The sequence below is a fragment of the Archocentrus centrarchus genome, chromosome 24 (assembly GCF_007364275.1).
Source record: "Archocentrus centrarchus isolate MPI-CPG fArcCen1 chromosome 24, fArcCen1, whole genome shotgun sequence".
NCBI lineage: Eukaryota > Metazoa > Chordata > Actinopteri > Cichliformes > Cichlidae > Archocentrus > Archocentrus centrarchus.
This window is the reverse complement of record NC_044369.1, coordinates 1719088-1734757: the sequence shown is the minus strand read 5'-3', so window position 1 is coordinate 1734757 and position 15670 is coordinate 1719088. Positions and strand designations below refer to the sequence as shown.

Sequence of the window (15670 nt, the reverse complement as noted above, 5' to 3'; positions counted from 1 at the left end):
CAGTCCGGGAACTCGAGCTCCTCAGAGGATGCAGGCGGATCGTCAGATTGTTGTCCAATAGAAACAAGTTTTCTGCTCCGACCTCGGCCGCTGATTGAACCCAGATGTTTCCAGATGCTGGAATGATGGACTGACTCATCTCTTCTTCGTCCTAAAATATGGTAGCGCTGTGCTGTGTGATTGTGACGTTCCCACACTGATGTCCATGAGAACGAGCAGAGTTCTCTGCAGTGTTCTTGTTGTGCAGGCCGACGGTGCATCGGAGGTGTTTGGAGGAAATATTTTGCCTCTGCGGATCCGGTACACCGTCTCAGGGCTGATGGACACGCAGGCCGCTCCGGCGGGACGTTTTCATCTGTGTTTGTATTCAAACTTCCTCTTTTCCATAGAGAAAGTGTGACTTTCACACCTTGTGTTTCCAGCTAGGAGACCTGAGCTTTAGCAGCACGGATTCTGACAGGGGAAACCCAGCGAATGTGTCGGTCTGCACCTTTAATACATCTATAATACCTCAGAAACTGCTGGATGAACGGCTGTTAATGCTCACAGGCCCTCTCTCACTCCTTACACAGCTGATTAAGAGACAGATGCAGACAAACCCTTTCATCACTCCGTGAGCTCTGACTGCTCCTTCTGTCGTCTCCACCTGGAGGACGCAGGAGTCCGTTTGCCTTCAGGTGTTTGGAGCAAAACCTCTTGGACTCCCATGTGTCTTCACTCTGAGTAAACATGGTGGAAACAGAGGGAATATCTTCCTGGACAAAAACAAAACCATAAACAGACAGATGTGGACCTTCGTTCTGCACGTCCAGTTTCACAAACAAGAAATCCATTTATGAAGTAATTTGGTTACAAAATCCTCGTGAACAGGTGGCCACATAACGTCCACTCTGTGCACACAGACGAGAATTACTGGACACCTGCTTTTTTAATATGTGAACAGTCATTTCAGTTTATCTACATATAAATTCTGTCTCATTTGTTTCATAGTGAACTTCATTTTCCTGCAAGCAGCTCTGCGCCCTCCAGTGTCAGCATGACTGTTCTGTTTGAGCTGACCTCTGTTTTTCTTCATAAGCAGTAACATGTGCTTCATTTTGTGCTGATAAATAAAAAGAAAACATAAAATCCTTCTGGTACACAAAGTTCTTCCTGCTCACGTTTTAACCCTGAAGTGGTCGGCCATGTGCCCTCTGGGTGGAGGTCAGCTGTGACGAGGCCACAGAAAGCCACGTCTGATTGGTCCCAGCTGCTTCTCGTGTCCACATGTGGGTCAGATATTCTCAGCCTGACTCACAGTCTGAGCAATCCATCATCTTTAAAGTTTAAAGAGACTTTGTCGTTAATGTTTATGCCTCAATCACTTTGATTGTCACACAGATTTATGGTGCTGCTGTGCTGCTGCACCTACTTTAGTGTGCAGATTTATGGGAGGCCTTTAGAGCGCGTCGGTTTGTCTCATCACAGATGCATTTGATGCCGACAGAGTAAATCTTTAAATTGATTGTTTCATTTTCTGTTATTTATTAATCCTGCAGGGCGGTTAAAGCTCACACTGTTCTCAGTGATCACAGACAGAAGGAGGTCCTCGTTTAAATGAAAATAATCTTTGTGCTGCAGGTATTTCAGGTGGAGTTTTTCCTTTGGTCTGAAAACTGAGACAGTCTCAAATAGCTGCATCCAGATCTGCTAATAGGGTCATAAATGTCTCAGATTCCTGCCCAACATTGAAGTCTCTGCTTTAACTCTCGCTCTGATTTCTTGTTTGAGTTTCACTTTCTTTGTGTGTCTCTAGTATTTTTTGCTTCCTTTTTTTTCCCTCTTTTTTTTTGACTGTCTGCTTCGCCCTCGTTAGTTTCACATGTCCAGTCAGATGTATCAGAACCTGCTCTCCCAGCTCTCCGTTCACCTTCGTCTCTTGGTGAACAGAGCCGATGAGGTGAGGAAAAGACGAAGAGAGTGACACTGAGACAGCAGGTATTTATTAAATCGTGGTTTGTTGCAGACCAACTACTGCTGTTTTTTATGATCTCAGATATAACGATGCTGTTTTGGGGGTTTTTTTGGGCCACTTTTAATTAAATCTGCAACATGTACAATGTGACAAAATATGGCTCCTGATGTTTCCTTCTCCAAAGGACACATCGGTGCATCCTGATTATAGCTCCACCCGCAGCCTCCTCTCTCCTCCAGATGCATTTGAGGTTCGAACTCCTTCAGGACGCCGTCCAGAGGAGGACAGAGGAGCCGCAAATCACAGACGTGAGAAAAGCCTTTATTAGTACATGTGCCTAAGCTTTTAAAGGGGCAGTTCACCTCAAATCATTTTAACACATTTTTCCTTCAAAGCCCAATTTTTTTTTTACTTATTCTAGAAGTCAAAAAATTTCTGTCTGCAAAAGATTTCACACAAACTATTTTCTACATCACCAACCAAGAGAAACCGGCAGCGTGTTGAGCTGAGGGTGACATCACCGATGTTTACATCCCGTCACGTGCACCAGCCTCCTGTCACGGGCGCGTGCACGCTTCTTCACCACAGTGATGCTGTCGGTGTGTCTGTGGGTGTAGTATGGTTTAGAATGAGGAAACAAAGGGAAGCACATCTGGAACAGAAATCAAAATTTATCAGTCATCTTTATTTTTGGACACGAAATCTTTAACATGTTTCAGTCAGAAAGAAGCCACTCCCTCCAGCCTTTAACTGAGCCTGACATGGTTATATATGTGGCCTTTTGTTTATTCATGGTTACAAATCACAGACGATGAAGAGGAGAAGCAGAAGGGGCAGCGACCCGCCCCGCAGGACGTGATGGCTGCTGTTGGATGTATTGAAGACCACTTCACCCGGCTCGTAGTAATCCTCGGGGTTCCCTCTGCACTGACTGTAGCTGTCAGAGCAGAACAGGTAGGAGGACATGCTGCTCCTCCACTCCGACGTGTACGTCCTCACCGTCCTCCGCCCTGCAGGAGGGGGTGAAAGGTCAGAGGTCAAATATGAGTTCCTCTCTTTGTATTTCTGCTGGACGAAACCAAAACCAAGAGCAGCACCAGTCATTTTTATGTTTTTATATTTAAATGTTGTTTATGTTTGTGCCTGATGTATTTTTTTTAAGTGATAAAATGACAAAAATATTCTCTTTTATTACCTCTGAAATAAAAAGGTTTTGGAAATGATTCAGGCTAAAAGTGTCGCGGTGTGTGGAAGCAGGAGGTGAGGACCCAAACGCAGGAGCAGACAGAGGTATGAAACACAACGAGCCTTTATCGTGGCTAAACAAACAGATACATGAAGAGAGCAAAACTAAAGGAAACCTGAACTGGGAGAAAACTAAGGAATACAAAAAGCATGGAGAACGCGGGAGCAATACACTGAAACTGCAACAAGAAGACTCTGACATCTGACACAGAGGGAAGGAGGGGTGAGTGGAAACAGCTGAGGCAAACAGGTGAACAGGATGACACTAACAGGAAGTAAAACAAAACACAAAGCACAAGAGACGGGGGGGTCAAAATAAAACAGAAAGTGAGAAGACTGATACACAAATGCAAACTTGATACCACATAAAGAGGACGCAGACAAGACACAACACCAGGAGACAGACACTGAAAAATGAAACAAAAGAAACTCCACACAAGGGGAAACACTTCAGGAGAGAACTAAGGGATAAAGCAAAGGAACTAAGTAAGAATGCATAAGAGGAACACGTGAAACAATATAACAAAACAAAACAGTAACAATAAAGGTAACAAAACTAGAAAAGACCGTAAACTAAGAAACAAGAGGTCGCAGACCCAGGACCATGACAGAAAGTTCAGTCACAGGGTTATGCAGACCTGAAGTCTCACTAATCACAGTTCGTCCTAAAACAGCTGTGCAGAGCTGCTGAGTTCCTGCTAACACTCGAGCTGCAGTTCCTTTACGTGGACACGATCGTCCTGGTTTTGATCGTGTTCTGCATTCCTCCGTATATGAGACAAAAATATTAACGAATGTGACTGAAGTGCAAACTTTCATACTTGCAGACCTACCTGTGTACTGTTTCATTGGTAATATGGAGCTCAATTGGGGCCATAAAGTTTGTTTGAAAAAAAAATTTTGAAACTGAAAAATTATTTTGAACCCGAAAAAAAAATTAAACAGGAAAAAAAAGTTTTGCAACTGAAAAAAAAAAGATATGAGACTAAAAAAAAAAATATTCAAAACTACTTTTCAGATTCAAGTTTTTTTTTTTTTTTTTTTGCAGTTTCAGGTTTTTTTTCGAGTTCAAACTTTTGGCCCTGTTTTGGCGTGGGGGGCGGAGCCTCAGATGACGGGGGTGTGGAATCATGACTGACAGCTCAGCACAGTGGCTGAAAAACATAGTCCCAGCTGTTGCATTCAGGGACTGTGGGAACTGGAAATGTCTCAAAACCAATCACATACATATAGAATATCGATGATGCATTAGAGACATTTCCAGTTCCCACGGTCCCTGAATGCAACACCCCCGTCATCTGAGGCTCCGGCCCCCCCCACGCCAAAACAGGGCCAAAAGTTTGAACTCGAGAAAAAAATCTGAAAGTGCAAAAAAAAAAAAAAAACTTGAATCTGAAAAGTAGTTTTGAATTTATTTTTTTTTTAGTCTCATATCTTTTTTTTTTTCCAGTTGCAAAACTTTTTTTCATTTTTAAACTATTTTTTTTTCAGTTGCAAAACTTTTTTTTCCTGTTTAAATTTTTTTTCAGGTTCAAAATAATTTTTCAGTTTCAAAATTTTTTTTCGAACAAACTTTATGGCCCCAATTTAGCCCCATAGAGTAATCCCTGAGAACCACAGACTGCTCTGAACGCTCCGTTTCAGGCAGTTTTTTCTACTTTATGCTCTGTGTGATGTCACTAAGAGGAGATATCCCTAATATGGTCATCCCTGACACACACATCTGGCTTTGAGTACAGAAGCTCCCGCCCACATTTTGTTTATGAGGGGTGGCCAATCAAAAGAAAGCTGGCTGAAAGGGGGGAGGGGTTAAAATAGGTTGTTTCAGACAGAGGGGGAACTGAGAGGCTGCACCGATGCCCAGAATAAGATACAGAAGATCAGGATAATTGTGAACTGTGACTCATGCAAAGCTACTCTAGTAGAGTCCAAGAATAAAAATATGGAGCTGGAATACCCCATACCACATGGCTACAAAAACAGCATTTGTCTTTTATATCATGTACACAAATAACAGAATTTAATGGGTAATAATTATGCATCATTTTAAATAACAGCTCTTTGAGTTTATTATGCAGTAATAAAGTATTTGTAGGGTTTCATATGAGCTTGTTCTGCAAGTCCAGTCTTACTTGGTTCGTAGTAATCATAGAGGACGACAGTTGCTTCCTGGACTTTGGCGACTTTATGCTCAATAATCAGAGGAATCTGGACGCACATTTCCTGTGTCGTCACCTGGAAACACATTTAGAATTTAAGCTTCAGTCGTTACACTCAGACACACAAACAGCAGAATCAGCGCCTGAGAGCAGCTCACCGAGTCCAGGTACAGGATGACTTTCCCTGGCTGCGTCTCCACTTTTTTCACCACGCCGCCGGTCTGGATGCCGTCCGGCAGCAGACCAAAGCCGCTCAGAAGCCCCGCCTCCATGAGGGCCATCCCTGTCGCATTCAGGCCCAGACCAGACACCAGGCTGCAGAGGACCACAAATAAATAGATTTATTTAAATAAAGTAGAGCTTATTTTCATGTTGAACTTTATTTTATTTAACTTTTATTCAATAATACATTTCTTTAAATTAAATTAAAAATCCATTTATGTCCAATAAAATCATAAAATAGACCAAATAAAGTTTTTTTTTTATTCGTCTTAGGAAATTTCTCAGAAATATAAACATAATTACTTTAAAATCTACTGAAAATAAAGATTTCTTTTTTATTTTAAAAAAGGAGCAATAAAATTTTACACAGTATGTTGTTTTAGTCACGTTCCAAAGGTCAGTGAATATTTGCACATGTAAAGTTGATTTCTGCCAAATGTTTTTGTTTTTCTCTGCATTTTTGCTGATTGTGTTTTATTGTTTACAAACAGGGATGATGATGGTTGGAAAGACTTCTCACACATGCTGCTGATTGCTGTATTGATGACTCTGCTGCATCAGGCTGCTGGAATGTGAAGAAACAGCCGACCGGCTCACCTGCTGCAGATGTGCAGATGTGCAGAGTTCACATCGCTGTCGACCAGCTCGACGTACAACTCGAACGCTTCGCGTTCGCCAACTTCCCGCTGCCGCCGCCTCCTCCTCATTGCCTCGCTCCTGACGTTGTAGAAAACATTGAGCTGTGGGAAGGGAAAAAGAGAATTTATACAGTAAGAATGAGAATTATGTGGCGATTAAAGGAAAAAGCAGCTACTTTAACAGCACTTTAGTTAAAGGGTGCAGCTGTTTGCACATGTGGCTGCTCTTCTTTAAACAGGCTTTGGCTCCTGACATAATCTGAACAACTCTTTTACTTCTTACTGCAACTGTGACACCAGTCATGAGTCACTGAACACTGACCAGATGGAGTCGCTGTTACACTAGTGCAGTGGTTCCCGAAGTTGAGTGCTGTGGCCCACTTAAAAACCAGAAATCCCATGGTGTCACCTACACCAACATGCCAATATTATCACATAATGCCAATATGTGACCCACACTCACCACTGGGACACAAAGTTTAACACAAGCAGTAAATTTAGGTCAGAATAATGAGTGATATCCCAAACTAACCACCTCCTGTTACCAGTTTTATTTCACTTTTTATATAAATACATAAACTTACATAAATATGTAACTATGCATGCTTGTAATTTCCAACTTAATTTCTGCTATTGCTGCGGGCCCCCTGCAGTACCTTCACGGCCCTCCAGGGGGCCGCGGCCCACACTTTGGGAACCACTGCTCCAGTGAGAAGTTTATTCTTATTTTGAATAATTCTGTCCTGTTACCTGAAACAAAGCGAGTCCATGACCTTCGGGTGTCACCTGGAGGATTAACTTTTCTTTTGGAGAAATCTGAAATGCAAAAAACAAAAATCTTTTTATTGTTTTGATTTGTTTTTATTGGCAAACACTGTTTACTGTTGTTAAATTCATAAATTCCCCAAGCAACCAAAAACAAAGGAGTGACCTAAACAAGTGTTAAAAATTAAATGAGGAAAGCTGGACTACATGTGTTGGCTGCAGCCTCACAGTTCACCTCTGCTGGAGTAATACAGAGTGTTCTAACAAGAGACAAACTAAAAGGTCTTAAAATGACATAATGAGACAAGATCCCTTCAGAAGACTGACTCACAACAATCTTTTAGGGTATTTTTAGCAAACATAATTCCACATTTGTCCAAAACATGGATTTCAGGAACATGATGGAGCTGAATTCTGTGTGTGCTCTTCCATGCTGGATGTAATCATCTGTCTCACTGTTCCCTGAACTCGGCTCTCATCAGTTGTTGACAGTCTTTAATCACCAGCAGATATCTGACTCAGTCCCACAAACACTGCTGGATAATCAGCCGGTGGTCTCGTGTGCGTACCTGCTGACTCTGATGGAGCAGGTAGTTCTCCTGGTTGATGTGGAAGGAGGCGACAGCGGTTGAAGAGTCGGTGTTCACCCTGATAGTGACGTCAGTGTCACGAGTCTCTCTGAGAGCCGCGAAGGTAGACAAAGCCTGCAGGGCCACAACGGTGTCCTGAGGGAGAAACCAGAGTCAGGGTCATGTGGAGCATATCTGTGAACGTGTGTCTGTAATATACTGTGTTTCGATCGCTGACGGGCCTTTGCTTTGATATTCACTGCTGATTTCCTGTTTACAGCTGTGTGTGTGAGTCTGTCGTTCACCATCTGTTTTTTGTGGGACTGTCTGCCAGACAAAGCGTCGCTGGGCTTTTCTTCGAGCACTGTATTTGGATCGACTGACAGTTTCCCATCTTGTCTTGCGTGTTTGTGCGTGTGTGAGTGCCCATGCGTGCTAACAGGTTAATGGGTCTTTAGTCACTGCATACCCAGACGGCCACAGCTGCCCTCTGATGTGACACATAACCACAGTGTACTGCTGAAGTGGCACAGATGGCCACTTCTATAGTTCCGTGGATCCAGGTTAACCAGCAGAGAAAAAGTCCTGTATTTGGAGCTGACGGGCCAACAAGTGTGTTTAATGTTTTGCTTTTGTTGCAGAAGATGTTGCAGAAACTTCTGACATCTTTGATCTGGTTTATTTCACCCTCACATGTCTCTAGTTATCGAAATCCAAATTTATTTATGAAGCACATTTAAAACAACAAGGCCGACCAAAGTGCTCGGCATGAAAAAAAGGATAACACAATAAAATAAATACACACACACACACACACAAACACAGAAATCACAGCAGTATAAAAGATGATACAACAGCCTAAACAGCTATCACTCCGGCTTTAAAGCCAAACAATAAAAACGAGTTTTAAGGCTTTAAAAACATGCAGAGGTGAGGCTGATCTAACATGAGGGGGCTGAAAAAGCTCGAACAAGATGAATTTTATCACCTCATCATGTTAAAGACCAGATGGTGTTGCAGTGTGGTATTATACTGTATATGACTTTGCTGCCATGTTATAACCGTGTTATAACCGTGTCGTGGACCTGTGGAATGCCCAGAAATAAAAGGTGGCATTTTTGTCCTGACTGTTACTGAGCACAATACTTTCCCTTCATGCTGGAAGTGGGAGCGATTTTTGCATTTAGCCATTTATGAACCAAGTAAAATGTTTACATGTACATCATATGTGTCAAGAGTTAGGACCTTTAGTACTAGTTACTAATGGAGCAGAAAAAGACTACAGCAAAATTTATATCACTCTTAAACTTAAACAAATTTAACACCTGCAGGCTAATTCAGAAGAAAGGAAAGATATTCTGTATGCTTGATTTTAATTTCTGATACTAACACCTTCGTAATGATCTGACCTGAGTGCTTCCAAATCCTCCTCTGTCGTTCCTTTGCTGGCTGAGCCACTTCATGAGACTTAGACCCTCTGAGACCAGGTTCAGCTTGTGTTGAGACAGCAGCACGTAGGACGCCATCTCAATGTCAGAAGAGCGAGGCTGCCACGACGGGGACAGGCCGTCGTCCGGGGAGAGCCACATCGGCACGCCGTCTGCTCTCAGAGAGATATGTTCTCAGGAGAGATGATTACATTTTTCAAAAAGAGGAGCAGGTTGATTACAAAAACGAGAGGGTGGAGCACCTGTCAGATGTCACTGGTTATCAAGGTAGCAGATCTGTTTCAGTGTGATGAAAGAAAAAACTGTCTTAATCTGGAGACAATCATTGATCCTGCTGCTGAGTGAAGCTACTGCGGTAAAGACTTCCACAAATAGCTAGCCGTGTTTTTTTTTGTCTGATAATTAGATGAAAATGCTCAAAAAGGCATCAATACGAGCACAACAAACCCCACCCGGAGCAGACATTTTAGCTGATTTGAACATTGTCTGTCTCACAAACGGGTCACTCTCTAAACATTGAATCAGCAAGATAACACATAGACCCATGCCCATAATTTTATTTTAAAATAACTCATTTTAATTTTTTGTAAAAGCTTTATCTCTTAAAATGAGGAAAAAAAACGATTTTTCAAGTGGGCGATAGTAGAGGAACTGAGTGATCGGATTGATCGGATTCAAAAGTTGTGTCCAGATCATATTCTGATCCAATGTTTCATATCCATGGACAACAGTGAGACGCTTCTTACTGCAACACATGAGAATGGTGTTTCTTTTTCAGCCAAACATATGCATTAAATGTTTAAAGAATTTCCCATGTTAAATTCAAGAAGCCTGGAAATTCAGAATCTGGATCAGATCCTGATGATGTTCAGTTTGGAGCTAGCTCCTGGCCCCTCACACCTGTCTACCAAATATCAGATGTAATCAGGTGATCTTTCATGCAAATTTGGTATGAATCAGACTGGTAGTTTTGCTGTAATATTATTATCAAACAGACAAACATACCGAAAACAGTCCATCCAAAATCAAACAATCCACAAACCATGAATCTGTTTTACTACAATTGTGTGAAATATGAGAATGGGGCCTTTGAGGTGGTAACAACCCTGTGAGAAATCACATTTCTCAAAGTGTCAACCTGTCAACCCGAGACACAGCTGTTGTTGTACCTCTCATGTCAGCTCGTCCAATCAGATCGTCGAGTGCCGACTGAGCGCTGGAGCTCCCTCCCAGAACCAGAGCGTAGGTGAGCAGACTGAGGCTGTAGTTGCTGGAGACACCAAAGGCCAGATGAGTCTCCAGGTACATCAGGGCCGCGGACACCTCGCTCTTATACTGAGCCTGGCAGACGGGAAAAAGGGCAGCAGTAGGTCAGACAACAGCTCAGCTCAGGCACATTTACGACACCAGATCATCAGCTTCAAGAATCTGCGGCCACATTAGTTCTTATCCGTGTCTCCAACAACAACAGAGACTATATTAAATAAATGGACTCTATTGTCTCTACTAGGGTTGGTTAATAATTCTTACCCAATCATAACCATGAGACATTTTCAGTTTTGGTCTTTAAGGATTTGTTGACATCAAAAACACTACTGAAGCCTCAATCTGATAATTAAAAGGCATAAAAAGCTGGTTTCTTTGTATGTCCTGCTGATCTCATAAATCTCATGAAGGGCATACTATTTAAGCTGCCTTAGGTTGCCCACAATTGCTGCTGCATCTGCAAGCCACTTTGCAACCCATCTCCACCCCAGTTTCTTGTTTTTATGCTTCTGCAACATATCTGTTCTCATTTATGGCTGTGCTCAGGGTCGTGCTGCTCCTCACAGATTCAGACCTCATAATATAAATGACTGCAGATGGAAATTATCCTCTCTTGACTCTAAAATAAGGGTCAGGACAACAACAAGGGGTCACAACTTAAGATAAGATCTATTTTTATTTCATTCAACTCTCAAAATGTGCCAAAACGCTCGGGTCTCACCCTGATGTCAGCGTCTTCCAGCAGAGCAATGAGGACGTAGGCCGTGAGAGAAATGGGTCCGTCCAGGCCTCCTTGGAGCTCGGTGTGGATGACCCTGCCGGGCTCCAAGAAGCTTCCATCATCCCCGTGCTGCGTGGCGATCCAAGCTGCTGTGCTGTGCAGCACGTGGGAATCGATGCTGATGAATGGCCGTGCCTGCAGGAAACATCTCAGCACAAAAGCAGAGAGCCTGTGCAGACAGACTATCTGCTATTAGTCTTTCTGAGAAGCTGGAGTGTGTTACTGATGTTTTTTTAAGACAAACGTTTGTGTTTATCACATACCAGGTGCTTCCAGATGAATCCTGGTCTCCAAAGGCACTGAAGGAGCCATCTGCTCTCTGAAAGGACAGCTCCTGCTCATAACCTGGCAAGGAGGGTGGATTAAAAAAAAGGCAAAATCAAATAACAAATAGGTCACTAACCAAAAGAAATCAAGGAAATCTACATCATAAATGTGTTTATTCAGCTTGGTGTGGTAACAACTAGCTCCTCTTAAATGTGGCCAAGGTGAAGGAGATGGTGGGATTTAGAGGTTTAGCAGGACCAGGTCTAAGTTAAACACCAGTACCATCCAGTGAGAAGATGTAACACTACACACCAAACACCAGCTATAGATACCTGGATATTCACCAGAACAACAGACCGGACTGGAAATGTAGCACAGAGGATTTCTGCAGGACATGACAGAGCAGACTCTACTTCTTATTATGTTTTATTTTTTATATAAGACACTGAGACATACTTTGTGTCACTGAAGAGCCTGCCTAACACTACCATAACTCGAATGAATGCAGCATTTGTTGTGCTTAATTTCCTTTTCATGAAATTTGGTGCTGCTGCAGTATTGAGGATGGGTCTAAAAACATCACCCAGGATTTACTGTCTAATTTACTGGTGAAGTAATAACCAGTAAGTAAGGGCTTTAGACAGGTACTTGTGATAGCAACTGGAAAATGTCGATCCTCTAGGAATCACTGAAATGTTCCCAAAACACTGACGTTCTCTGTCACGCCAAAGTAAAAGCAATAACCTCGTTGAACTGCTTTTGAGATCAGCTGCTTTAACCTACCAAAGGGAGGTATGGTAACCCATGAAAACCTGAGTGGCTTGGTGATTAGCAGAAACTCAAGTTCTAACCTCACCAATAGGTTTGAATATCCCGGACAAAACCCCATTTTTTTACAACTAGCTTAAAGTATGTAACAAGGAAGATGATTTATTAAAAAAAAAACAACTATAAAAATTAAAAATGGAAGAGGGTTGATGCCAGGTCGACCATTTTCTGGATCTGACCTTGAATTTGATCCCATTCCTTAAAGGATCTGAAAAGCTTAACTGATGTAGGAACAATAGCCACGAGCTTGTCAGAGGTACTTTTTTGACATGTTACTGTGACATGTTGCTCTACCTTTCATCATGTAGTTTATGGCTTGATCGGTGATTTTCTGATCATCCTGTCCTGTGGCGCTCAGATACCGGAGGATGTAGATGTTTGGTGCAAAGTTAATCATGTTCTGTTCCCCACAGCCATAAGGCATCTGGATCAGCGAGTCCAGACCGCTGATGGATGGGCCGAGGATATCACCTTCATCATCATCGAAACCAGACAAAGGGGATGTCATGAAAAGCAACAGTGAGATTTTTCACTTAAACAGTAGCTTTGTTTTGGAGGAGATACATGAAATATGCCAGAAATGCTTTGGATAAAAGCAACAAAATTACCTATCTAAATTTTAAATATAAAACACTTTCTGCTTTACATTTAGGAGGAACTTATGTTGTAAGTAAATATAACTGCATGGTATCAATACAGGGTACAGTATAACCAAAAGGAAGTTTGAGTGAGGGGTGGGATAATTAATTCTGTAGCACTTTAGGACTGTGGTATTATTTTATTTCAAAATGAAGTCTGCTTACCCTGAAGGGAGCATTTAGAAAAAGGGCCTTTTATGGATTTGGGTACCATTTTTTGATTTGGTACTTTGGGATCAGGAAAAGGGTTTAGAAATCGTCTTCTCTGCATCTTATAAAGGCTGCAAAGGCAATCAGTGCCTCCCACCCATGACTGTTCCACTGTTGTCTGCTAAGTACCAGTCAGAAGGGTTACACTGTACTTTTGCGTGTATTTTACTGTAAGTTGTGGACAGGAAGTTCCTACAAACAAGATGTTTTTACATGTGCGCTTCAGCCCTGAATTTATCCAGAACCTTTGAGGACAAAGGTTAGAACAGACATTAACAGCTCTTTAACTGACCTCCCCCACACCCCATCCAGGTGGTTCTCCAGCCTGATGAAAAGGCGTCTAAAACAGACTATTTCCTGTTATGTGCTACATGTGACAAAGGACAACTGTGGAATATTTCCAAGCTATTTCTGCCACAATTATCCAAAGCTCGTGTGTGAAAACAACTTCAGTAAACCTCATTGTTAGGAATTGTTGTCTCCTGGTTTGTTGTTTATCAGCAATCAGCCTGCAATCTCAGGTGATTTCAATCTGTGACTCAAGGTTTCTCCTTGGTGTGTTTACATACCGACAGCCATCACCGAAGCTCTCTCGCTACCCGCCACGACATCTGGCGGAAAGGTGAACGTGACGTTTCTGGAAAGCCTCAACTGTGATGGTGAAAGTTCAAGTAGCAGCGAGGTGGAGAACGACTGCTCGAGACCTTCAGCCTGCAGGACCAACAAATGTGAAAAAGAAGGACACAGACTGAAATGGTGTCGTATTTCTGGGAAAGGAAGAGATGGAAAACCAGATCAACATTTCTTTGGTTACAGAGGAGCAGCTGGTGAGGGTCGCAGAGTTTCCTGCCTGTTTGTGTTTGTTTGGGGCTCCGAGAGCTATGATATGACGGGTTCACCTTCCACTCTCATAAGTTGTTTCATTATCAGTTAAAAACCTGGAAGTGGCTTTTTCTGTAACACAGGCCAAGAGACCGGTCGATGTGATTTTCTTTGGTTGCTTGCAGTGCTAATTTCGTTGATGAACTATTTTTGTCATAGTTTTCGTCAATGACCCTTTTTTTCACGACAAAAATTAGATGATAACGAAATAAAAACTACCTAAAAGGATAAAAACAATGACAGAATTTACACTTTTGTTGATGAATGAAAACGAGACGAAAATGCTTGGCGGGGACGACATCCAATCAGAACTTATTAAATTTTGTGAAAGGCAGGGACAAGTTGGGAAAACATCCAATCAAATGCACAGTTGCACAAATTTGATCTAAACCCGTGAAGGCCAAACTAGCCTGTGAATTTTGCAGGCATAGCAGGCCTACTCATCAAAATTTTGTTGTTAAGCTCAATAAACAAGGTCAGGTAAATAAATATGTTGTTTGTTCAATATGTTTGTGTGTGTATTGGTCTTTCAAGCATTAATAATATTCCATAACTTTTAAGAAATGTTTAATTTTGTGTAAGTGTGTATAATGGCTAATTCAAGGGAAGTGAAGAAAAAGCATTTACATTTTACACCTTTATATTTTAGTCGACTGAATTGACTGTAGATTTAGTCGACTATATTCTTATCCTAATTCGTTGACTAAAACTAAAACTATTCATATGACGAAATTATGACTAAAACTAAATTAAAATTTGCTGTCAAAATTAACACTGGTTGCTAGCAGATTGCTGAAATCACCACTAGTTTGCATGGAAGACACCAACTTGTCTGCAAACACTCTTCATTTTATTCTCTGAACTGCAATGAATGGATACTCTTCACCTTCAGAGTAAACCAAAGCATTTCAAAAGCACAACTTAAATTTTGAAGTCAGACACTCTCCTTTTCTGGTTTCTATCTCACTTTTCACAGTTTCACTACTGCTTGGCAGGTAGTTAGTGAGTGTTTGCAGACAAGTTGGCAACTTCCATGCAAACTACTGGCAACCACAGCAGCATCCAAAGCAATCGTAAGCACCAGATTTGTATTACCTTATGGTTCAGATTATAATCAGTTCTTCTAATAAATTTTTCTTTATTTGCTTTCTGTTTTGATTTATTTGCCAACAATACGTTTTGAAACTTATAAAATTCATGTGATTGTTCTTCACTAAACTGCAGAAACATAAAAAAAAATCTAAAGAAAAACTGAAGTAGTAAAATACATGTGTTGATATGCTAAATGTGGGAGTTAAAGTGCTGCAAAATTAACAAATAAATGTATTTTTATCCCAAACCGATTATTTACGCAGTCTTTGTAATGATTGTGTGGATTTTTCTTCAGCACCTTGACGAGCACCGTTGTGCGGACAAAGTCAGACGCTGCCTCCGACTTGGCTTGCACAGAGACCGGGATTTCCCCGAGGATGAGTGGCCTGATGGGAATGAGGACCGTGGCTCCACTTTCATTCTTCACAAACACTTGATGAACACCGGGCGTGGAGAGCTGCTCGTTGTCTGGGAAGACGAACTCGAAGGTCTCACTCTGTGCAACACTGACGGTGACCTGATGACACAGGCACAGAGCGTCCGCCCAGATCACCGTTTATAAAATGTCACATTAACTGATATTTAAATATGATCCAGTCAATAATGCTGGCAGATTTACAGTAATGTTAAAGTGCAGAGACCCGGAAAATAAAAAAAAGAGATTCTGAGTCCTGATTGGTCTGATATGTCTTTTGTCATCCTCCTG

The 15670-nt window shown here is 41.8% G+C and overlaps 1 protein-coding gene across 1 annotated transcript in view; it reads right to left on the bottom strand.

Annotated features, from left to right (window-relative positions):
* Positions 1-2749: 2749 nt before the first annotated feature.
* The window catches only part of cd109 (CD109 molecule), a 29304-nt gene continuing 16383 nt past the window's right edge, over positions 2750-15670 (bottom strand). Inside the window, exons 21-33 of the mRNA XM_030722057.1 lie at positions 15263-15481; positions 13560-13701; positions 12437-12613; positions 11311-11392; positions 10988-11216; positions 10170-10341; positions 8962-9152; positions 7553-7708; positions 6969-7034; positions 6178-6320; positions 5517-5673; positions 5332-5434; positions 2750-2964 (exon numbers count right to left, since the gene is read on the bottom strand). Of these exons, the coding sequence (XP_030577917.1) occupies positions 2750-2964; positions 5332-5434; positions 5517-5673; positions 6178-6320; positions 6969-7034; positions 7553-7708; positions 8962-9152; positions 10170-10341; positions 10988-11216; positions 11311-11392; positions 12437-12613; positions 13560-13701; positions 15263-15481 (2052 nt within the window). The remainder of the gene's footprint in view (positions 2965-5331; positions 5435-5516; positions 5674-6177; positions 6321-6968; positions 7035-7552; positions 7709-8961; positions 9153-10169; positions 10342-10987; positions 11217-11310; positions 11393-12436; positions 12614-13559; positions 13702-15262; positions 15482-15670) is intronic.